At 41.9% G+C, this 24800-nt stretch overlaps 1 protein-coding gene across 2 annotated transcripts in view; it reads right to left on the bottom strand.

Moving 5' to 3' along the window:
* Positions 1 to 671: 671 nt before the first annotated feature.
* HRAS (HRas proto-oncogene, GTPase) overlaps positions 672 to 24800 on the bottom strand; it is a 57136-nt gene continuing 33007 nt past the window's right edge. For both annotated transcript variants that reach the window (XM_025170873.2, XM_088146118.1), the window contains exons 2-6: positions 23701 to 23855; positions 12836 to 13014; positions 6939 to 7098; positions 5704 to 5828; positions 672 to 953 (exon numbers count right to left, since the gene is read on the bottom strand). In XM_025170873.2, the coding sequence (XP_025026641.1) occupies positions 5709 to 5828; positions 6939 to 7098; positions 12836 to 13014; positions 23701 to 23811 (570 nt within the window). In that variant the 5' untranslated portion in view covers positions 23812 to 23855 and the 3' untranslated portion in view covers positions 672 to 953; positions 5704 to 5708. The remainder of the gene's footprint in view (positions 954 to 5703; positions 5829 to 6938; positions 7099 to 12835; positions 13015 to 23700; positions 23856 to 24800) is intronic.

Here is a 24800-nt window from a genome sequence, read left to right as displayed (position 1 = left end):
TTACACATTCTTCCAACACCAGGAGAGAAAAAAGGCAAACATCTAAAAACTGCCACCCCTTTTCCCCCAACCCCTTCTCAAGTATTCTTGACAATATTATCCAGGCCTGAAGAGAATCTCTACCAGAGTGACCATCTTCTCTCTGCAAGGAAAACCACTGGGTTGTTCTAGCACAGGGGAGATATTAGCCAGAAGTAAGAGAGGCATAATTAGCTTCCTGGTTTACACAGAGATAAATCAATGGGCAGAGACAAGTGGAACAACGTTCCAGGGACAGCTACAGGTGTAACTATTTTTATTTCTTTCCTACCCACTTCCCGAAAATGGCTAATACACGAGAGCATGTTGTTTTTCCTACCCCTGTGGAATGACAGACAAGTGAATCTTCTTGGCAGTACCTTCCAAAGAGCCTTGATCTTCTGCTGATAACAGCTACCCTTCTTTCAGATGAAACCCTTCAAGCTAGGAATTATATAGTTTGCTGCCTGTCTTACATGCTTCACAGCACTGAAGTGGGAAGCCAGCCCACCTGCAGATGCACCCAGTCTTTACCCCTGGTGAGCTGAGCTCAAGCTGATTGAAGGAACAAGTTGGGTCTTGCTGTGCATGAGCCTCCTCTCAGACACTGTCAGTCAATCCCTTGGAACAATGACAGAGATGCAAAACCAGTGTCAAGACCACCAAATAATAATTTACTGCAATTCATTATGTGGCTTTGTACATACTGCCAGATAGGAAAAAAGGCAAAAAAGAAAAAAAGGGGGGGGAATTTAAACAAAAACAGTTCCTTGCAGGCCTTGGTGAAGTTTTAAGACTGTCCATGTGGAGCCCTTGGGGCCTGCAGACACCACCCCATCTCTTCTTTCCCCTGAATCCATTTGATTCTATTTTCACATCGCCTCCATCTCCGTGCTACACACAGTGGAAAGCCTTCCAAGTCACAGTCTGGTCAGCTGCAAACAGAGAAGGCAAGGAGTGAAACAACTTGAAAGCTCTTTACAAAAAGTTATTTATTCAGTTCAATAACAAAAACATCAGGGTTCAAGAATTACAACAGATCAATTCAGTACATGCAATAATAAAACTCTATTAGGTAATATGGAAAAAAATAATCAGAGGGACCAATTTAAAATGCTAAGGGTGGTGTGTGCGTGTGTGTGTGTGTATTATTATGGTCCTGAAATTATTTCAGGGTTAATCCCAGTCACACTTTTCTGCAGGGGGAAATCATGCCACATTATTTTTTTAAAAAAAAACTTGATTAAATGGACCTGAGAACTCGGTTGACTGGGAGTAGGGGATAGATCTATACATCAGAGTGTCCGTTTGCTTCACAGGATAGCAGTTCTGAATCTCATTGTTCAAGAATTGACTGCAATAGTTTGATTGTGAATAAGAGTCCCCCAGGCATTTTTGCACTTAACATTGGATGCAGGAGCAGTTGCTCAGCAGCAAGTGGTTAATCCTTAGAAGCATTATGCTCTCTTACAGTAGCATTTTGCAGAGCAGTACATTTATGTAGCTGTAGAAGAGCCAGCGGCAACTTACAGTGCCAAGTATATTTTGTATCTGCTGAACTTATTTAGTACCTACTGAAAATTTGAGTCTTTTCTTGCAGTTGCCAAATTTTTCAATTTCAAAGCCTACCCATTGAATTAAATGGAAAAAAGGACAGACACAAATCCAAATACTTTAGTCTTTTTCCTAATGCATTAATAATGGCAGTTTTCTACATAACCAGAATTTAGATTTCATTCAAGCCTTCTTCAGGTGGTCAGCCTGCCTCTCCACTCACATACAGGTGAAATGTCTCCAATGGGGGGGGGGATTACATTTGTTGTTGTGGGTTGCAACTGTTACACCAGTTACCAACAACCATTAACTGTAGTAGACCTAACCATATGCAAACAATGGGCCCTATTAAGATAATTCTTCCTTGATCACTGCTGAGCCATAGAAAAAGCAAAAGGAAGATCTGAGTCCCTTGTTGATACTGTCCAAAATTACTTTTCAATATAATTCATTGTTTAAGTAAGAAAAATGACTGTAGTACTATTTACTAACCTCAAGATGATGCTGTGATTACATGAGTGTTACATGAGTGTTTTGATGTATTCATCCTAGCTTACAACAGCCTTCTACAATACGATGCTCTCTAGATGCTTCTGCCATCGTTGGAGTAAGCTCAGCAGAGACCATGGGAATTATAATCCTTCCTTTAATTCTTGAGTTCACCAGGTTAGGGAAATGAGTTCACTGGATTTGTAGCATATGCTCATTGGCTTATAGTACAATATAGTACATGCAACCCAATCTACAATGTCTTCTTGTGTTTTAGATACAGGAATCCGTTCAGGTGGGCAGACCTGTTGGCATCACTATTTATTATGCAGAGCACAAGGCTCTCAAACTTCTATTTAAGTGCCACCCCTGCTCTGTGAATGTCACAGATTCATACATACTTTCCTCCACTATAAGTTTAAAGGAGAACAGGTCTGTTTCTAATAGGCACTGGTGCTTTGATACTGTAAGTCAGAACAGGATCTTCAACCAAATATATTTGAGTGCTGATTTGTGTTCAGCACTACAGAGACTAGTACGTACATGCCTGGTTTCTCCTTTATATTGGTGCAGTATCATACTTTTGGGAGCTATGAGATGGAAGAAGAGCTCAAGCATGGCATACAGTTGAGTCAGCCCCAGAGAAATGTAAAATATGCACACTTGTAGCTGAGTACTTCCTCAAGGCTATAACTAAGTGAGAAGCAAAGTTACTGCTAGGTAACTTGACCAGTCCAAACTGATACAATAGGGGAGTCCTCCTAGGGTTAAGCATACTGTTGTGCTGTTGTTAAGCTGAAAGCATACTCTTCTCAAAGTACATGTGGACACGGGGCGCTCCAATGGCCATATGCCCAACTCTTCACAAGCTCACGTGAACAGAAATGGCTCAAACCCTAATACAAAGACCACTACAATGATCAGTCGTGTCTCCTGCAAGTGGTTTCACCATGAAAACCAGATACGCATATAGAACGACGATGAAGTAAGAGGGGACCAGATACAAAGGCAGTATGGACAGAGAGGAAAATGAAAAAGTGCACAACCTCCTTTATGTTTATTATGTGCCATCCTTTTTGCCTTATTTCCACCGTGGCATAATCCTCTAAGCCTTACAGGGAGAGTGGGTCTTCTTAGAAAGATACCGTTCAACACAAAATCAGATCCCACTTACATTACAGCTAGTTAAGAGAAAACCAGCTCCCAGCTCCTCCTCCACAAAAGGGAGCTTAAACCACAACTAGGCAAATATTGCCAAGTTATGTTTTCCACAGTGAAGAGAGACAGTTGAGGCAGGCCAGGGCTCTGCCTTCAGGACATAGTGTGGGTAGTGCAAAGGATGTAGGAATGAACACAAACTTGGCAGACACTGGATTTTTTCCTCCCCTCAGCCTTTGGCAGTAGCATCTCTCTTAGGCCAAGCATTTTAAAAAGCATTTGGGATTAATCTATACAGTTTCAGCAGTGAGAGCACAGGAAGTTACCCCCACCCACCCATCTCACATCACAGGCTACAGGAAACACTGAGACATCTGGATTATTTGCACATCTGGACACATACACACCCTTTAACAATAATAGCTGGACACACACACCCTTTAAAAATAGCAGCTGCCCTAGGTACAGTTAAAGAACTGGGCCTGCTGGGAGATCTCAGCTGATGTAACTTTACACCCATTCACTTCTCAATTGTAATTTTTTGGAAGGAAGTGTTCTTTTTTTTATAAGGGAATACATGAAGTGCTGTAACCATAGAAGGAGGACATAGCTCTGATTCCTGCTCATCTGCTACCCTTTCTCCACTGGAATTCTAGGGTATGCAGAATAAACTATATTGGATAGTTTATAAACTCCTTTAAAATCTATGAGTCTGAATAGTCATGTTTAGAAATTGAGGAAGCTGCATCGATGGCCAGAGAAGAGATTCACCCAAGGCACCAATGCAGAGCATTCCACAGATGACCCAGTAACAGGTCTCCACTTTGGGGCGACCTAATTTTAGTTTCTCTTTGACTCCTCTTTCCATTAGGGCCTGGTTTCACTCTTCCATTTCTGATTAGCTGCCCTGAGAACAGTGAGCCTCTCCATTGACAAAGGTTTATGTGGCCTTTTTTCCCCTGGATGGAGAATAGATAGATCAAAAAAGATATTCCACTATTAGCAATTACAAGTAATCATGCTGTGCGGACTCATTTTGATACTTTCAAAAGGAACCTCCTTTTCTTGTTCAATTATTCCTGATCAGCCGAGGAGGTTTAGATGCAGACGATGATACTGTATTATGCAGTAATGGTTATATGCTGATAGCATCATCCTGTGCATGCCTACTCACAAGTAAGTTCCAAAATGTTCAATGATATCTCCTCCCAGAGTAACTTGGCATCTTGTAGTTGTGTAAGACTATAACACTCAAAATTCTTAGCCACGTTTAGCATGGAAGATAATGGCAGGTCTTTTACATCAGGGTTCCTCAACCTTGGCAACTTTAAGACGGGTGGACTTCAATTTCCAGAATTCCCCAGCCAGCAAGGCTAGCTGGGGAATTCTGGGAGTTGAAGTCCACCTGTCTTAAAGTTGCCAAGTTTGAGGAACCCTGTTTTACATGTTCCTTCCCACCACTGTTTTGGACACCTGAGTAAGAAAAAAGTGCCCTGGCACTGAGGAGCTCTTCTTAAATTCTAATTCTGTAAACTTTGTACAAAGTATTTCCAAAGCATTTTATTCTCCTCTTAGTTTCCTACTAAACAGCAAATACATTGGGGAAAAAAATTATTCCATTATGTTTTCTATTTGTATTTCAACCACAGGTCTCAATATTACTTCACAGCATGAATTTTAAATATCTGAATTCTGAGTGCTGCCCAGCATTAATTCTCCCCTATAAAATCTCTCAAATAGACCCTGACCACCAACACATACATTTTGTTCTCTTAGTACTAAATGTAGGACAAACTTGGCCTTTTCAAAGTGACAGATGTGCCTCACGTAGCATCCAAACAAGAAACACATTGTATTATCTAAAGTGGCCTTTCACAACTTGGAACTATATATATATATATAGGAAGACAATAATGGTAACCACACCTAAGAAAGGCAACAGAAATCAGTCAGCCAGAAACTCGGAATGCAGGAGTGGATGAAAACAAGAAAAAAGAGGCATATAAAATGGAGTATCCAATTTAGAAGAGATCCAAATATAGATGCAGACACTTTGATTCAAATCAGTCTCATTGATGAAGAAAAAAATGGTCAATTCCTCCTCATTCTTGCCAGTGTTCTAGTTCAAAATATTTTCCCTCAAGGACTGTAGTAAAAATACACTTCCTTTGAGGAAGTGGGCAGTTTGCAGTCAGTATTTGACAAGCCACATTCTGTCTTCTTGAAGGGGATCAGATTCATAAAGTTGAGGAACCAGGGATGGGAATGTGCGGGCTCAAAGGAAAGAGATGAATTCTAACTGCATGCTGAGGGGATTGTGGGATTTGCTGTTCCTTCCAACAATTCAAGGGTCACATACAAGCTATCCATGAGCTATACGAATCAACTGCAGGTAACCAACTGGGAATTATAAAGTTGTTTTAGGTATATAATCTGAGTGGCCTTTTCTGTGACCAAGCTGCTCATTTTCTCTCAGTGACTTACCTTGGTCATGATATTACACATTTACAGTTCATGCAGCCTGGACCACTTTCATCTGGAGGATTCAATTTACGTAGTTTGTGCTGCCGGATCTCCCGCACTAAAGTATAGAAGGCATCTTCGACTCCCTGTAACAAGTCAACAAAGTATTGGAACATAATGTGTTTTTGTCTATAAGCAAAGGGAAAGGACATTTTTTCAAGAGTAGTTAAACTTGTGGTTTCCACTGCTGGTCAGTTCTGAATGCATCACTATAGCTAATATAGTGTTTGAAATTCAGAGATAAAAGCCCGCCTCCCCACCCCCACCCCAAAACAATGTAACTATGAACTGGTAGAAGTTGTAGAAATAACTGGCAGAAATGGCAGACATCACAGTGCTGTGCGCTGTTTATCAAGTGCCCCTGTTTTGCATCCAAATCACAGACCCACACAGCTGACTGCCTAAATTGGTAGCAAATACTTGTACTTGGACAGAACGGTTTGGACAAACGGCAGAGTACAGACTACCACCACCACTGTTGGCTGAACGTTTGCCTTTGTAACTGCCATACAAGTGCGGACAATTGCTAAACCAGGCTACCTGCCAGCTTTATCCCAGCATCATCTTAATGGAACAAAATCACTCTTAATCCAAGCTTGTTGTAATTTTCACTTATGTTCCCCAGTGCTCAGGAACCATTAGCTGAAACTACACAACCTGCTGCATAATTAGCAGATGGAGCCCTAGTAACCCAACAGTAAATGCAGATTATTGGCTCAATGGAGTTATGGGCCAACTCCAACCCTGTAAGTCAGACAACCGCAATAGGCTCGTACAAACAGAGAAGGTAAGCTGAACAGCCATCTGTTTACACAATTAGAAAGGTATGTAATTTCCTTGGTTGGGGGGGTGGACATTTTTCTATCAGAAGAAACAGTCAGCAAAGGAGGAATTTAAACTAAGCTTTGGTAAATGATGTTTCTTCGATATATTACCACACAATTCAAATCCAGAGCCAACAATTCAACTCATCAGATTTTCAACTGATTGCAGAAGCAATGCAGGGGAGCCAAGAAGCCCCCTCGGGCTTGTAACAATGAAAAGTTCAGCAAACTCTCCAGAAGATAGCTTGATTTTCACCATAGAAACCTTGAAGACTGCATCTTGCGAGTATGGACTGCATTCTTCCCTCAAGAGTGAAAGTGGAAAAAGTGACTGCAGCAAATCTGTTTGCACTTCCTCCCCCCTCAGTATACCTGTCTAGTTTTGGCTGATGTCTCTATATATGGAATCCCATAGCTCCGAGCCAGCTCCTGGGCTTGCCGCGTTTCCACAGTCCGGGCAGGAAGGTCACACTTATTCCCCACCAACACCATGGGCACATCATCAGAGTCCTTCACTCTCTTGATCTGCTCTCTGAAACAGAAAACAAAACTGGGACAAATTAACATAAAGCCACCATTTTTGTACAAGTGCCATGATTGTTAAGAGCCTAATGGGATAAGAACATGATAAGCCTAGCCCACAGAAGTCTGAATTGAGGCCTTTCCCTCTCACCAAAGTTCTCTCAAAGCCTTATCATCCTCTCACTGTCTGGCATGCAATCATCAGTGCTTTTGTCACTATAACTCTTAGGCCAAAAGACGCCACATTCCTCCTCTGGACATTGTTTGCCCTAGAATTTAGTAAAAAGGATTAGTCTCAATCCCTGCCTCACTCCTCCAGTAAAGCCAAATTCTCTAATTCAAATAAATCAGATAGAGAATTACTGAGGTCAGAGTGTTCACATTCAACATTTGTTCATTGTTAAAAGTTGATTTTCCTGTTTCTGGAAGAAGCTGGTATTCCAAAGAAAACATAGCTGATACGATTTAATCAAACAGAGTATTTGTTTATGCAGATATGAAGGTGTTGGGGCAAATCCTGTGATAGAAAGATGAGACCTGGAACTGCAGACTTAGAAGGGACTAAAGGCCACTAGCTCCCCTCCCCAGTGCATGCACATCAGGAACACAAGGCCTCCCAATAGATCATTAGGATGACACAGAAATGGAACAGAAAGGTAAGACTTTCCGGACAAATAAAAACAATGAAAAAATAGGAAAGAGTATCCTAGAACTCCCATCTGTATCCCCAGGATTTGTGTTTTAAATGTGCAGGGGACATAGTTTTAAAAATGCTTTGCAAATCTAAGACATCCCAGGGGGTGTTATTTTGTTAGTTTGCTATGGAAAAAGTATCCCAGATTCCTATAAAACCTTTCATGATTTCATGAGATAGATTTGCTCCCTCCTTCCCCCTTCTCTCACTCGCATGCACCAGTCCCCTCCTTCCCTCATTTGCTCGCTCATACGCACCAGCTCCCTACTTCTCCCTTCACTCACTTGCACAGACTGCGCCCCCTTCATGCTGTGCTGTGGCTTTGCAGGAGGGAGGAGAAAGCCTCACAAACAGCCAGCAGCTCCCGTGAGCTGCAGAGCACACACCAGAAGCACCCCCTGGAGAGTCCTTCAGTGCCTGGAAGCGCCCTTGGAGTACTTCTTCAGCACCAGAAGCACCCCTGGAGAGTCCTTGAGCAAGTGAAGGAGGGTGTAGTGTGTGTGTGCAAGCGAACAGGGAAGGAGGGTGCTAGTGTTTTCGAGTGAGCAAAGGGGGAAGGAGGGCACTAGTGCATGCAAATGAGCAGAGGAGGGTGTGGTGTGATTGAGGGAAGGAGGATGCTGGTGCATGCAAGTGAATGAAGGGGGAAGAAGGGTGCTGTTGTGTGCCAGTGAGGGAAGGAAGGTGCAATGTGTGCAAGCAAGTGGAGGGAAGGAAGGCACTGGTGCATGTGAGCAAAGGGGGAAGGAGGGCACTGGTGCAAGTGAACGAAGGGGAAAGGAGGGCCAAGAAGCCCCTGAGCTGCGTGGTTCTGGGGCTGCTTACCACCCAGCAAGGCAGGGTGCAGGGCAGCTAAAAGGGCAGAGATTGGGGGGGGGGGATAGGTGGGGGGGAGTTGGAGGCAGTTCCTTACTTTACTGAGGCTCAAGGCTGGGAGGGACCAAGCCTGGAATGGCTTGGATTGGGGTGGGTCCTTGGCTAACCACTGGTGGAATTCACTTAATGACAGCAATGGGGATTGTCGGGATTGCTGTCACTAAGCAATGCAGTCCCATGACATCTCACTTTATGACTGCATTGCTTAGCAATGGAAATTCTGATGCCAATTGTGGTTGTAAGTCAAGGACTAGCTGTACTGCTGAATCTTTCCATCTTTGTGCATACAATAATCTCACTGCACTCATCATATACAAAAACAAAGTTCTGTGACTTTTTTCCAACTGTCAGTCAGTCCCAAAAGAAAGACCTCTGATCTCAATTGTATATTAATCTTTAAAATCCTCTGAATCAGTGTATGTATTTGATTCCAAAATTTTCTAGCTTTTTTACATGTCCACCAAGCATGATAAAACGTCCCTTCTTCTTGTTCACATTTCCAACATGAATTTGAAGTGCTCTGATTTTCTACTCTTAACCCACATTTCCCACGAGAGCTGATAATTACTGAACCCTATCCATCACAAATGGTAGTGCAGGTCACACAATGGCAGAAGCAGAGTTGACATAATCAGCTGGTGGCTACTGATAATTTCCTAGTGATAGCTAATCTCTTCTTGGAAATTGATATATTCTTTAACACTGTGATTTCCCTGACACAGGAAGTTCAGCAATTCCACCTTCTCACAAGTTAACATGATGGCAATGGCTGCAGTTATCATAATTCAACCTTGACATTTCTAGCAGAATTTGCTGATCCAGAAACTCTAAGTGTGGAAGACTTAATTTTCCCCCCTCTGCTTTCACATCACTCAAAAGTATTCTTAGTCATAGCCTGTCATTTCTTCTCTTTTCATTCTCCTTCCAGCAGTTTTTACATTCACTTCCTCTTATAACAGCTTCCCTCTCTTCTGCCCTTCCTCTCTATTCCATTTCTCTTATTATGATTATTAACCATTCTTAATTTTCTTCAAAGCCACTTCTGGATGTTTTCCATCACAGGAGGGAGATCCTCCTTTCCTTCTCCCCTGAATCATGTCATCTTTGGTAACCTTTTTTCAATTCTACACATGCTGCTCCCAGGCTGTTTTTATCAGGAGGGGGAGGTGATCAGCTCTCTACCCTCATGGCATGGAAAAAGTCCCAAGTCACTGCCCTTGGCCCCTCACTTTTCCTTCTGCACTATAATCTGGACAGAAACTCTGTGTATCTCTGCTATCAGCTTCTTCTTGTCCCTTCTCTCTCATCAGCTCCCACTCCCAATCATAGTCTTTTTTACAGATAACCCTGGGGACCCCCTATAACAAAAACATTTGAGGACTCCTGCAACAAAGCAATGAACAGGCTCCTGTATGAAGCAGAAAGAACAGAGCAAAAACCCTTTGTCAACCCTCAATTACAGCTACAGCCAGCATGGAATCCAGATCATCAACCAACCCAGCTGCTGTACAGGTGCAGGGGGTTTCCTTGTTCCCCAAGAAACAAGCCAGGCCTCTTTTACTGAAACAGACCACCACTGAGCTCCTTGCTTCACAAAATGTTGTCAACAATCTTATCTAAACCAATTAGTCTCCATTAACCTTCCAGGTTTTCTAGCAGATTTGAGCAGTTTTTCTTCAAGGAAAGCTACAACTACAGGCAGTCCTCAAGTTATGACCATTCATTCAGTGACAATTTGAGGTTACAGTGGTGCTGAACAAATGGTATTTACACCTGGTCCCCATAGTTATGGCCATTACAGTACCCCATCATCATATCATCAAAATTCAGGCACTTGGCTGCCAGCCTGCACTTACGACCACAGGGGCATTTCAACTCCCCCCCATCTCTGCCCTTTTGACCACCCTGCACAGCAGCACTCCTCAGCAGCAGCAGCACTGGAGTTGAAGTAGAGGGCCAGAGTCTTCAGCAGTCTCAGCTGCCTGCCACTGCCCCTGGGCCTCTACTTCACCCCAGTACCACCACTATTGAGGAGTGCTGCCTCAAGCCCCATGCCACCACCAGCCACCCCAGTGCCACAGCACAAAGCCCCAGCCACCCCTGACACCCTGCACTCCACTCGCCCTGCCAGCCTGCCAGCCCCGCTGCCCTATGCTTGCTGGCCCTGCCACATTGTACTCGCGAGAACGGCCTGCGTGATTTGGAGAATGGGGTGGCACGGCTTTCTCACGAGGTTTTAGAAGGCCTCAGAAGTCTTCTGAAGCATTGCAAGAACAGCACAAGCAGCCTTGGGAAGAAGGCCTGGCGCGGCCAGCAGCTGCCTCGCATGGGTGTGCCTCATCAGCAGCAGTGAAGGTCAGCTGGAGGCAGCAGGGTCAGCAAACGTAGGGTGACACTGACAGAGTAGAGTGGAAAGGCCGGCAGGCCAGCAGGGCTGGCAGGGTGGCAGGACAAGTGGAGCACAGTGCAGCCAAAAGGACAGGGATAGTGGGGAGACAGTCAGGGGGGAGTTGAAGAGGAGACAGTCGATCCAGGTGTGGCTTTGGTTAACGATGGCAATGGGGAGTGCCAGGACTGCCGTCACAAAGCAATGCGGACATGTGATGTTGCGCTTTACAACTGCATCACTTAGCGATGGAAATTCGGATCCCAATTACTGTCGAAAATCGAGGACTACCTGTAAGATGCTTCTCCCTCATGTGTATATGTATTTTTTCCCCTCTTTTTAGCAGTGAGCACCAGAAAAACATATTATTTGTTTTAATTAAGACTACCTGAATCCCATGCTTCCATCAGAGGAAAGCAGATTACTGTATTCATTTTTAACCATTTATTCCCAGTCTTTCCTGGAGAAATATATTTTGTACACAGCAATTTGGGATTCTGTATGACACCTATCCCAATTGCACCCTAATTGCTCATACATGAAAACTGGACTAGTCTAGTTAAGCAAATTCATGTATCAATGAATAAATTACAGTGTGTATTTTTTCTTATACACTGTGCCCTGGTTTAGACATTTAAAAGTAGAAACAGCTTTTATGTGGTGGAAAAGCGATGTAAGAGTCTTTCCTTCTTTTAAACCCTTAATGTAATCTTCAGATTCCAGATTCATTGAACTATAACATTCAGAATAGCCATGCTGACTAAACATGATGGGGAAAGGATTCACTATAGAGACCTATAAGTACAGGAAAAGAGGAAACAGCATAAAAGGGAAGACTCCCTCTGTAGGCCTTGAAATGGAACAACCATTTATTTATTACATTATTTTAGAAGCACAGTAAATAACAGCAGAACTTAAATTCTGCCTACACCACACCAAGGCTTTTTTTAGGCCCATAAATCTTTGCGAATCCATCCATGCCTGGTAATCTTGCAGAGTTCCCTCTGCATTTTAATAATGTTTCCAAGGAACTGTATTCTTTTTTTATACCCACAAATGCAATGGATTTTAGACAAGAGTCAAACATTTTTCTATACAAGATCTTTAAGTACTCTAGAGGAACCAGGAAAGAAATAGAGTTCTTAACTGAAATGGCATGCACTGATACAGGCTTTTGCACCTGGGGGAAAAGGACACTTGTGGGTGTTCTGGTTTAGCCAGTCCTAAAGCACAAGCTATAGGAAAAATCAAACACGGGGGGGGGGGGTCATCTCTGTTGACAGTGAAGATGGGTGGGGGCCAAAGGATGTCAGCACCCCTGCCACTCAGATACTTGATTGACGACTTCTAAAAACAGCATGGGCAGGCACACACATTGCTAGAGCTTCCTAGGAAAAATATTAGCAAAGCCTCAATCAACCTATTCATTTCTCTCTCTTTGCCCTTCACATGCAATAGATACAAGTTCCCTTAACACGTACAGCACAGCACCCTTAATTAAGGACGAAGGGAACAAACAAGAGAGTCACAGCAAACATTTGAACGCTCCCTCTTTGGGACCTTTCCTGACTGACCAGCAATTTCCTTGGATTGCATTTCAGCAGAAATGCTGCTGGAAACCTTCTACTTTGATCAGTCCAAGGGGAGAGGTTTGTTTGTTGGGATGGGCAACCATGAACTGCCCTCTGGTTGAAAAAGGTGTTGGCAACATGACCCCTTTTTCCAGATCTCTGGTTCTAAAAAAAGATACACACTGTCCTTCACAGTACAGGTCAAGATTATTCTACTCACCTATACTGATGAATGTCTTCAAAGGATTTGGTGTTGTTAATAGCGAAGACACATAGGAAGCCTTCTCCTGTCCGCATGTACTGGTCTCGCATGGCGCTGTATTCCTCTTGGCCAGCTGTGTCCAAAATGTCCAATAAGCAGGTCTCCCCATCAATGACTACTTGCTTTCTGTAGGAATCCTGCAGAGCCAAGAGATAAGAAAGAATCTTTAGGAGCAGTGTAAACCATCTTTGCTTGTGGCCGTTACTGTAATATCCCTTGCTGTTTTTGCTTCCCACAAACTTAGCTATTCACCACTCATTTCCTTTCGCAAGCTCTCATTGCCATCTTCATGGCTCGGACGTTGCTGCTCCCCACTCCTGCAAGTCTTTCTTTTCTTCTACATGCTCTCTTTCTTGACCAAGTCTGAACCACCTCCTCCCCAGTCGTCTCTCCCTTTCATTTGCATCCCACATGCCTTTCTATGTCTCCCAATATGCACCTGCCTTGTATAGGCATCTATCTGCCTATAGATGTTCCTCTGGAGAATTCCTCACTTGGCACAGGCCCTTTGGGAGGACTGCATCAATACAAACTAGATGCTTAGAATCCAAGGTTCATATCCTGGAACGCATTACTCTGGGTTTGCCAGAGTCAGCAATTTGAACCATACAGAGAACCATATTGTAAGGCAAGAGTACACAATTTTTTGATGGCCAAGGGAACCACTTTTATCCCCTCCCCCTGGTGGTATCACCAGAAAGTAGCAAAAGTTTCAGACCTTTTCTTTCCTGTTTTGAGGAAAATGAGGGGAATGCACCATCCATGTACATTTTTCAAGATGCCCTGCAGAGGAAGGAGTATTCATACCTCTAGTGTCAGAGCAGCAGCTCATTTTGGGAACTGCCAGTGTTCTCCCCTGACAGACAAGGTGTCTTTGACATCAAGCGGTTCAGACTTTGCAAACTTATTTTCTTTACTTTATTTAGCATGGACTTATCCCTTTAAAAGTAGCTGTGCCAAAGGAGGATCACAATCATCTCCTTTGACTGGCACACATACAAGCCAGAGAGTAAATATAAACGTGGGCAAGCACTGGGTGGAGTTCATGAGCAGTATAACTATGTCTTCCCGCCTACCCATAATATTGTCCATCAAGATAAAATTATAACTATGAAAACAATCAGCATAGACCTCATATTCAGTTCTTCTTGGCTCTAAGTGTTCTAATTCAAAAGGCTTTTTTCCATTTCTAAATAAAACATATATCCACGTCACTTGCTTTACGTCCCATTTTAAGAGTATCTTTAATATTTAATAATGTTAGCCTTTTTCTTTTCTAACATTTTTTTTTAAAATTAAAGTACAGATTTTTTCAGATGTTCTTAGAAAATAAAGCTTTCAAATACTATGACATCTCACTTTTTGAAAAATAAGTCTTAAATAAAAGGTTAAATACTGGAGGTCCAGAATTATGAGACAGAAAAATGTAACCTGCTACTCTAAAATGTTAAAAATGTCAACTACACACACATCTCACTTGGCTTTTTTTTTTCTAAATTAAAAATATCTAATTATTACAACATTTCTTTGTAGAGGAATTTCCCCAATCTCTTATTTTATCTTTTTCTACATCTTTTCTAGCAACCATGTAAAACACATAATCACAGTGTTCCTCTCTCCGGCATATGCTTTTTCTTCTGGGCCTTTTCTCTCTATTGAGTTATTTTGCTCTCCACCCAGCTCTGTATCAACAGAAAACTACCAACATAAAGCTTCCCCACTGCTGATCCTTTCTGCCTTTGCACTCAGTTACCCAACTTCCCTCCAGCGTAATGGGTGACAGATTTTACCCACCTTGAGGATTCCCTTAGATTGGGCTGGAATAAAGGGAAAAATACCCTTCAAGTCTGGCACAATTAAGGACAGCTTAAACCTATCTCATTTATGAGCTGGGAACGAGATGAAGACAATGTCATAAGGACACACTCTTTGACTGCCAGCAAGTCCTATTCCACGTGCGTCGCCTATTTCTAGCTCAGCCTTCCCTAACCTTGAATCCCTCGGGAACGAAGGAAAGCGTAATCCAACCTTCTATTTTGAGGATTTTTCTTTGGGCTTCACCTGCACTAATGCTGTCTTGTGGGATTTGCTATGTATTTATTTGTTTGGAAAACGGATCTTAAGCATCTTAATTGTTTACTGTATCTTAAACAAGTAACGTTGGCCAGCCAGCAAAGAATACGTCCCTGGTCTGCTTTAGAAAGGCAGTGAAAACCTGTTTTTCCAATGAGCCCTGGGTTGAGGTGTTTTGTGAACTGGGGTGATGACTGATGAGGGATGGTTGAAACTGTGTTTTATATGCTTTCCCGCTGCATGATTTCATTGGTCTTTCATTGGTCTTTGTATCTTGATTGTTTTCACTGAGTTTTTAATGTAAGTTACCTTAGTCTTTCTGAATCAGCAGCCATATAGGACACGCACACAACCAAATAATGGGCCATCCTCATTGAACAGGTAACATTTCAAAGAAAGCTACCTTGCTGGTCCTGGGTGTTAATTTATTACTAGAAACCTAGACATTTTAATTTAGTGACAATTAATGGGGGAAGGCAGCAACAGGATAGCAATCAGGAAAATAAGAGTCCCCTATCTACAACATCCAGTGTAATCTAGTTTTTAAGAGGTTCAAATGGAATTGGGAAGTCCAGATTCAATCCATTCAGCATGGAGGTCACCAGAGAACTTTGGGTCAGTTACTCTCTCTCAGCCCAATCTACCACACTGCAGCTGCGGCAGGGATAAAATTGAGGGGAGACCCCCACTAGGCCACCTTGAGCTCCCAGAAAAAAGGCAAGTAAATACTATCTTCTGTTGACCTAGAGCCATCTGAATAAAGACACTGATAGTGTCCAGACATTATCCTAACTATTGTTTAAAAGAATAAAAATAAGCACTAGTGAGATCTGGCCTTGCATGCTCCTCCTCAACACCATCCCAAGGGGGAGAATAAGAGGTTCCATACTCTTTGTAGCGTAACCACAACTTAGTATTATTTATGAACAGTGATTAATCTTAATTCAGATGACATGTCAAATGAAGGTTAATATAAAACAGAAGCAAAAATTTCAATCTTTATAGTTGTGTTCGAGACGAGGAACACAAGGCACACAAACTCAAGAATCACTGCGGTTTGATCTTGTCAGGCTAAGTTATAGTATACCGTTATGTAAAAAGTTGCCACTGTTCTTATGTAATGCTACATATGTAAAAAAACAGGCCAGGGACAGGGACAATAAACTAACTTCTAAGAAGACATTAACATTAAGAACTGACCTCCAGGTTCCTTTCAGAAACAGAAAGCAGGAAACTTTTGTAACCCATATGGCTTAAATCCAAGGGCTAAAAATACTTTGGACTCCAGATATACTTTTCTGTAGCCTACTCTAAACTGGGATCTTCTAGGCACACTGTGACAACAATAGCCAGAGTACTACATGGAGTACTGGGATTTGTAGTACCAGTATATCTGGAGGACACCAGTTTGGATTTGGCTTCAGTGATCTTCTTGGTAAATGAATTCCAAAGGAGAATCTGGGAGACTGATTGGCTGGATGCTAATTGCTTTCAAGATGACTAGTATCTGACTCTTTCATGGGAAAAAGGCATTTTTATGTCACCATCAATAATGTATTAGCAACCTCTCTCTATGGCTTTTCAGAGGAATGATAAAAATGGTTTCTCTGGTTATTCAACTCTTGTATCCCATCTTCATTTACAGTGCCGCCTGCTTCTCTGTGGTTTGCTGGAGCAGGAATATGAAATGGCCAAACAAATTTGGTTCCATTTTCCTTAAAACACAAATAGCAAATTCTCAGTAGCATGCACTTCCATCACAAGTCAAAAGCTTAGATGTGATACTTAAAAACATCAAAAAGTAGTTTGGCAAGAGTAGATCCAAAAAAGAGATCTAATTTGTGTAAGTACATCAAAGAAGTTTATTAGGTAAGCATGATGAACAATGACACAAGAAGGCATGGGTCCAGAATTTTGTTTAGGATGAATCTAGACAGAGGAAACATTGAGTATTTTAAAAACGAATTGTATCCAAAGGGAACTCTTTCTGAAGCAGTCTGGTGGAGGCAACAGTTGCCCTGGGACTGGTATTTATTTATTTATGAGATTCAGAGGCTCCAAAATGACTCTGAGTGGCTTACATCAAAATAAGAACTACTAAAGGAAAACAATTTGAAAAAAGGGAAGTTGGAATTTGGTATTTGGAAACATCAACCTCCATCCTGGCAAACGGAGAGTATGCACATATCCTGTAGGAATGGAGAGAGGATGAGTGCCCCACATTTTGCAATCAAAATATATTAAGTCAAGGTAGGAACTTCCATTAACAGCAGACTCTATCACAGATCCTTCCCAACTTCTACAGATATACTCACATTTGGTTCATTGTCAGTTACATGACTAGTATGTGAAAGTTTTAACAATAGATCAAATGCAGATCTCACACAGGATTCTTCAATTAAAGCAGCGTACACATGTAGCTTCCAATCATTTAGCAACAAAAACTGCAGGGGCAGCTATTAGCCTTTAAAAGGCCCAAATGAATATATTTTCAAAGTTTTCATCACGTACAAAAGAGTTAGAAAATAGATCACTGGAAAACAGACCACTTTTTTTCTTTTATTATTAAATAAATAGATTCTTGGGTCTCTGCCCATGCATCTGAAACAATGACTTATCCAATGCAAGATATAACAATTTCCAGATATGCCTCATTAGCAGATCGTTCAATTTACAGGAGACAGCCTCATTTGTAAGTTATATAATACACTCTCACTTATATCAGCTTGTCAAGTTGAGGAAAAGAAAACTTGAACACTCATTACTAAATTCTCATGCCTGAACAAAAAACATTTTTCTACAAAACTGTCCAAAGCCTTTTTTTACCTCCTGTGTTCAAAACAGAGTTTGTAATCATTAAACCATTTCCATTTCAACTATTCATATAATAGTGGCACAGCTCTACTTTCAGCTTCTAGTCGTAAACTGCGGTTGCACTTTTTAGATCAGAAAACATTTGTTGCTTTAAAACAAAAACAAAAAAAAATGTGATTCCAGATGAAAGCAAGGTAATTACTCCCGTCCAGTATGAGGAAGAGCAATTTTACAGGGGAGGGAAATGTTGCTGTTTCATTAGCTCGGTACAAATTCAAGATCTCAAAATATTCTGTACTGTAAAAGCGGGTGTGCTGCTTTAAAATTTCATAAATCCACATGTCCTAAGTGAACAATTAAGACAGATTTTCCTAACCCAGTATCTTCCAGCTGTCTTGGACTCTAGTACCTACAATTCCCAAAAGCAATGCAGGCTGGGAATTGGGGTACTAAAATCCAACACGTCTCGAGAGCACCAGCTTTGAAAAGGCTAAGCTGAAACTTTTAGAAACACTCACGAAGCATCAAGCTGAGATAATAGTATTTTCTAACTCTACTGTAGGTTTGGAAAATAAGGAGACTGAATTAAAAGTAAAAGTACCTACTAGGCAAGTTGAACTGCACCAGTCTGATGGAGAAATGGCCAGCCTATATTATTACCTCCATTTAGATGCAATAGAAAAATTCTCCCTTTGACCTCAGCTGCCAAACAACAGGAGCCACACACATCTGGAAAACTCACCCACAGTGCTGTCCCTTGAAGATGATGGCTTCAGCTCTGCAACTGTGAAGGGGGAGGGGAAGAGAGCCAGATTCAACTTAGCCCAGCCCCCAGCAAAAGCCATTCAGCCCCCACCGTTTGCTCACTTAATTTTGCTGATCAGATTTTATTACACTGCTCCCAACTGACCTTCTTGTGCACAATACAGGCTACTGTTTTGCACTTCCAAATGACAAAACCAGACACTTAAGCCACAAAGCAGAGGCTTCAGGGTGTGTGCACGCGCATGCATGCATGCACACACAGGGAGAGTTCTTCTCCAGGCAGTCTATCCCTTTCACCAGCCTATCTGCCTCCACTGAGGACAGAGAAAGAGCAGCCGTGGGATGATGCAAATATAACCTATCCACCTCTTTCTTTGTGAGGCAAATCAGAGACACCAGAGACTGTTGAAAGATGCCCCAAAGTAATAAGCAGGTACAAAACACAAGCTTGCAGCTAAGAGCCACACCCAAGTGCAATGAAACTTTCCTCTAAACACCTATTTTTAAAGTGACATCAGATATTAAAAAGTTGAAATCTTTCATAAATAACAAACAGTTGAAGAACTTCCTGTTCTTTAGGACCCAATCAGAGGGAGTTCTGGGTTTCACAACAATAAGGCCCAGTTCATACATAAACAAGGATGAAGTGATCAAGCTCTCTTGGGATGAATTCACACAGCCTGACATCATCCCATCAGGATGCAGGTTCCAACACAATGTGTGTGGTATTTCCCCTCAAAAATCCCCCTTTTTTTCTTATTTCTGTAATAGATCTTTTTTAGCAATCCAAATGTGTTAACAAAGTCACAATACAATTGGTTTCCCTTGGGGTACTCTTTGAGTGAAAGGGTGATCTACTTTTATAAAACAGAAGAATCATGTTGGGGGGTTACCTATAAGCATGTCAAACTAACTACAAGGGACTAAGAAGGAGAGTTCTCTGATAAAATAGGGTTCTGAAATTGTCAGGCAGAGCTCCGTGGAGAAGCTGGGAGGGGGAAAACACTCTGTGTACTCTACCCAAGGAACCAGTGGGTAGAAAAAGATGTAACAAATAAAAATAAAATCCCCATCAAATGCACAGGGACAAAGGAATGATGGTTCTAACCTGTGCATGCTGACAGAAAATTGGTCTAAAACCTCCTCAGACAGACTCAGCAGGAAATGAAGACTAACTGCAAATGCTAAAGATTGCCCCCCGCAAAAAAGGATAATCTTTCTAGTATTACTTTCCTTGCTGCAGTTACATACTATCTACCTCATGCTCACATTCTAAATATAGCAGATCTTGCACAGCATTATTTGTCACATGCAGCTGCATTCTGAAAAGCTACCACCATCACGGTCCTGCCTCACACACAGACAAGCTCTGCCATAGATCTTGATGCCTAGGCCATACCATCCCAGTCTGCAAAAGGGGGGCCTGACCATCACTTCCAGGGAAGAATTCAGTGAATAAAAAGACAAGAAAACATCTCAGGCAACAATCACCAATCAAGCCCATAGAGCTCTCTGGTCCCAAGACAAACCTCTCAGGTGGGACCCCAAATGGTGGAACTGCTAAGGCTGCCTCCCAGGCTGCAGCAACTGAGGGTAGGATGGAGAAACAGAGGAGGAGAGTTACATGGCCATATTTTCCCCACTACAGCAGCTGATCTGAGCCCGCAAAGGTCTCTCCACCACCTCTTCAGTCACTGCAACTGAGAAGACAAAAGAGAAGAACTCAACAGTCCCAGAGCTGACTCAACAAAGATAGCAAAGGAGGACCTGGCCAGTAGCAGCTTTTGTGTCACTCGTGCCCTCATTCCTTCTGTGGTTCTCTACACTACACCTTTTAATGTAAAAAGAGAATAAAGGCAAGTGGTGAAGTATAGACAAGGGGGAACCTAAACTCCACTTTCTACCTGCCCCAAGGTGATTGTCTCCTTTGCTATCTGTACGCCACTGTCCCATTAGACCTTAAAATCTCCATCGGGGAAAAAATCCAAAGCACAGGTGGTTGTCCTGACCTCCCATCTTTCCGCTTTCTTGGATCACAGCAGTAGAAACTAAATCTATAAACTCTGATCACATGGTGCCTGATAAAATCAACAAAAGCTGCAAGAATTTAGACTTCTAATTTGCAAAAGAGGTCAGCCATAGCCAGCTTACATCTCACCAGGAAGTGATCCATTCATGACAAGAGATGACAAGCAATCCATGAATCACTGGTTCCCTACCAATCCACCCTACCCCAAATCAGATAAAGAGTATACCTGTAAAGTGCAGTTCTGCTGTAAGGCGAGATAAATTGCACTTACAAGGACATCTCTGTATTAGAAGCTGTACAGTCTAAATTTCTGAGACGCTTACCTTGAGTTTCCCACTCTGTCATTAACACTTTTCTTCAGTTAGAACTTGGCTATATTTCAGTCAAGACTCAATTATGACTCTGCTGGTTGAAATATTGGTTTAAACAAATTGGGGGAGGGGGCGTGCAAATCTTTAGCTCAATTAGTTTTTATAAACAGATAGAAACAAAAAATGGATGACCCCAAACTGTATCCATGCTAGACTTGGATGAAGCCCAGAAAGAGTTCAAGCAGTGAAATTTAGATTTTGATTTAGAAAGAAATAGAACCAATACTTCCCATCTCTGCTACAATGAGCTCACACATCCTTCTTTTCAAATTCCCCAATACCTGTATCATTTATCAGCCATGTTTCACAGGAGAGCCTTGACACTGCCTCGTTTGGATGGTATCATTGGGCAAATACAGTGCTCTAAGGAATACCAAGAGCATTTATGTATCTGCTCAGACTTCAAAATTGATATAGTAGCATACATACCTTTGGAATGCCCTATATCACTTTTGGAGGGCAGCGTTAATCTCCCCTGTTTACAGACTATTCAGACCACTCTCATATGGCACTTATGCACTACTAAACGACAAGGATTGGGAAGCCTCTAGAAATGTAGCCAAATTTTGTACTATGACAATTAGAAGCTTTTGGACCTGATTGCTTCCCCAGGTATACAGTACTGGATAGCTGTGCAATGTGTTGTTTTAACTTCTGCGTTTGGTCTACAACCATATACTTTAATGAACTAAACTGTGCCTTGCAAAGTGTTTTGGGCCTATGGTATTCTGAGACAGCCCCAGGGCTACCATGGTAATCCTGGAATCCTGAACAGACAAGTGGACAACATTAGCATAGATACCAATATAACTGTTCTGAGATTCTCTAAGGTGGTGTTGGGCACCTAGTCCACCAACAAGACCCCTGTTCTATTTTGTGAGGTTGGTTACCTGGTGAGACAAATCTATAGGATTTCTATAGATGGGTGTAGCCCCTCCTTGACCCTCCATCCCCTGCTGAAACTGTGCCCAGTACCTGGCTGGGAAGAGCTGGGTCAGGTTTACCCCTTTTATGACCTGTGAAAAATTGTGGGGAGGCTGGGAAAGGAATGGAAAAGAGCACAGACACATACAAAAAGATAGCAGCAGGGGAGTCAGTGGACAGGTTATCTCATAAACAGCAATTTGGTCCAGGTGGAAAGTTCAGGAAGAACCATTTCAGAGTATTGAAAAAGACTCCATCTTAATTTACTCACTATAAATGAAGCTGGGAAATTCCTATGACAGTTTTCAAGACTTTGTATTTATCCCATACCTTACGGAAATCTTTGTACTTCTTGTTTCCTTGGATTTGCCCAGTTGGGTGGGGACTGATACAATCATATTATGTATTAGTGCTATCTTATTCCAGATCAACTTGGCATTCACTAACAGCATCACAAATTGAGAGGGGAAGTCAGCATGGAAACCCCAGAATTTGCTAATGGTGTGGGCAGAGTGAGAAGTCTGAAACATCCAGATCCTGGAGCTCTTGGATAATATACCAATTCCCTTAATATATTTTAGTACCTTTCTCCTACTCTCACCTCAGGAAAAAGCAATCATAGAGCTGTGCCAGAACATCTGCACAATAGATTACTATGCCAACCCCCTTTCCTTCTTCAAGAATACCACAAGTTCTCTCATGCTAATGGCACACCACTGCTGTCACTGCAAAAGGAGGGTGAAATATGTTATTGTTTTGCAAAGAGCCCATTATTCATTCTGATGGATAAAACAGCTGATCAAGAAGGGCTTAAGTCACTAGCAATTGTCAGTACATATGCAACTCTACAGTTTTCCTCAAGGCCACGCAGGTGCTTACCAACTGACTTACAAACTGCATACATGGATTTCACTTAGGGAGAGGGGCACACTGTACAGCTTGTATACTCAAATAAGCCCCACTAAACAGGCTGGACTTACTGCTGAGAAAACTATGTAGAATTTGGGGGCACAGCTGCAATTCTATGTATACTTACTTAGGAGTAAGCCCAATATAAAGCAATAGAATTTGCCTCTATCAGACTGAAAATATACAAGCTAGCTGGCAACAAGTTACCTTTTTGTGCTTGGACCTTAGTAAAAATCATCGAGAAGATGCACTCTTCTTGGCGAAAAGAAATGTGGCTGGTTTGAAAACAATAGTTCTATTTTTAGACTATTTACATTTCCACAAGAGAAGCCAGATGTGTGCATTAATATTATATGTAGCTAGGCTGCTCAGCTTTCCTGATCTTCTATCATACATCAGTCCTAAGCTGCAGGTATGGTTCATGATCCCTATTTTACAAAAAGGTTAACTGCTGCATGTGTAAATATGGGGGGGGGGAGAGAGAAAGAGGGAGAGGGAGATGGCTTGGGCTTCCAAAGTCCGTAGGTCCATCTTAACCATTAACAAAAATCACAAGGATGATAAATGATGCTCCTAGCCTGGCAAATGATAGAATGCCAAAGCTTGTGCCCTTCAGGGGAATTGGACTGCAATTCCCTATTATCCACAACCAGCATGACCCTGAAATGGCAACTGTAGTCGAAAGCATGCGGAAAACATCAGGTTGTAGAAAGTTGTCTAATTTAATGGCATATCTTCTATTGTGCTTGATTTTTTCTTTGGCTCACCTATTATCATGTCAGGAAAAAGAGCATCAGTTGGTTTCTCATTCTTCATTTACGTTTCTGATTGAAAGAGTTATTAAATTTCAGATTGTAAGCATGGATTATATATGTACAGACATTAAGGCTAAGAGAGAAGGAGACAACTTTTTGTTAAGAAAAGAGCAGGTTGCTCACCTCTATGGTAGGATCATACTCATCAACAAAATGATTCTGAATAAGCTGAATAGTCAGTGCACTTTTCCCAACGCCTCCTGCACCAACCACCACCAGTTTGTACTCTGTCATCTTCTGGGCTACCCCAGCTCAGGGTCTGCTCACCACACAGGTGCCTAGAAACAAAAAAGAAACATATGAAGACCATAAAGACCAGGCAAACTGTTTCTTCTCTTATCCCAGCTGTCATTAACGTTACCTTGCAAAAAACAGGAATAATGACAGCAAAGGCACCGGAAGGCAGAGCTGTGGCTGCAGATGTTTACACCCTTTTGATACAAGATCCAGTTCCAGATTTTTTCATTACATGGACATAGTAACCCCCAATACCCAAAAGCTCTAAAGGGGATCAGAGCCGTCTGAAAAGCATTGTGTAAAACAATATATGGCAGGCAAAATGTGCAGGATGGGAGGAAAGGAGCTATTCATTATTCAGGGCCAGTTAATCAGTACTTAAAATATATTGCTGGCCTGGTGCAGTGGCCAGAGTGTCTTATTTAAATCCTCCTCCGGCACCTATACCTTACTTAAACTCAAGTGGCTGATGCACAGAAGATAAATGATATAAATACTTTGGAAATAGGAAACTGCTGCAAGAAATTTCCTAGACATTTTAAATATAAAAAAAGCCTTTTAAAAGGAAACAAACTTGTAGACCATTCACAAATTTTGTTCCAAATGCTGTTTCTTCTCCTTTCAGACATGTAGGTGGACAATAGGAGAAGCAGAGCAATCACAAATACAGCTTGCAGCAATTTCCACAATCAGAGGAACTGCAAAAGCATTGCTATAATTACAGAAATTCTGTGATGTATCCTGATGCCATCACAACTGTCATCTCTTGAGAGAAAAAATATATTTACTCTGAGCTGAATGCTACATGAAAGTAGGGCTAGAAAAAAAGCAAGTAGCTTGCAATTAAGAACATAATAAAGAATAGCCACATTAATACATTAAGAGGTATTAATGTCAGACAATCTAAGGAAAGCCTGAAAATATCAGCCAGGAGTTTTATGTTTTTCCTTTTTATTTTCTTGATATACACTACATGGCACCCAGTA

The sequence above is a fragment of the Python bivittatus genome, unplaced genomic scaffold (assembly GCF_059951505.1).
Source record: "Python bivittatus isolate LINGU-HERP-01145 unplaced genomic scaffold, Pbiv_v1 ctg000480_np1212, whole genome shotgun sequence".
Lineage (NCBI taxonomy): Eukaryota > Metazoa > Chordata > Lepidosauria > Squamata > Pythonidae > Python > Python bivittatus.
Note: the sequence above shows the minus strand (reverse complement) of the source record. Positions and strands in the feature narration are given on the sequence as shown.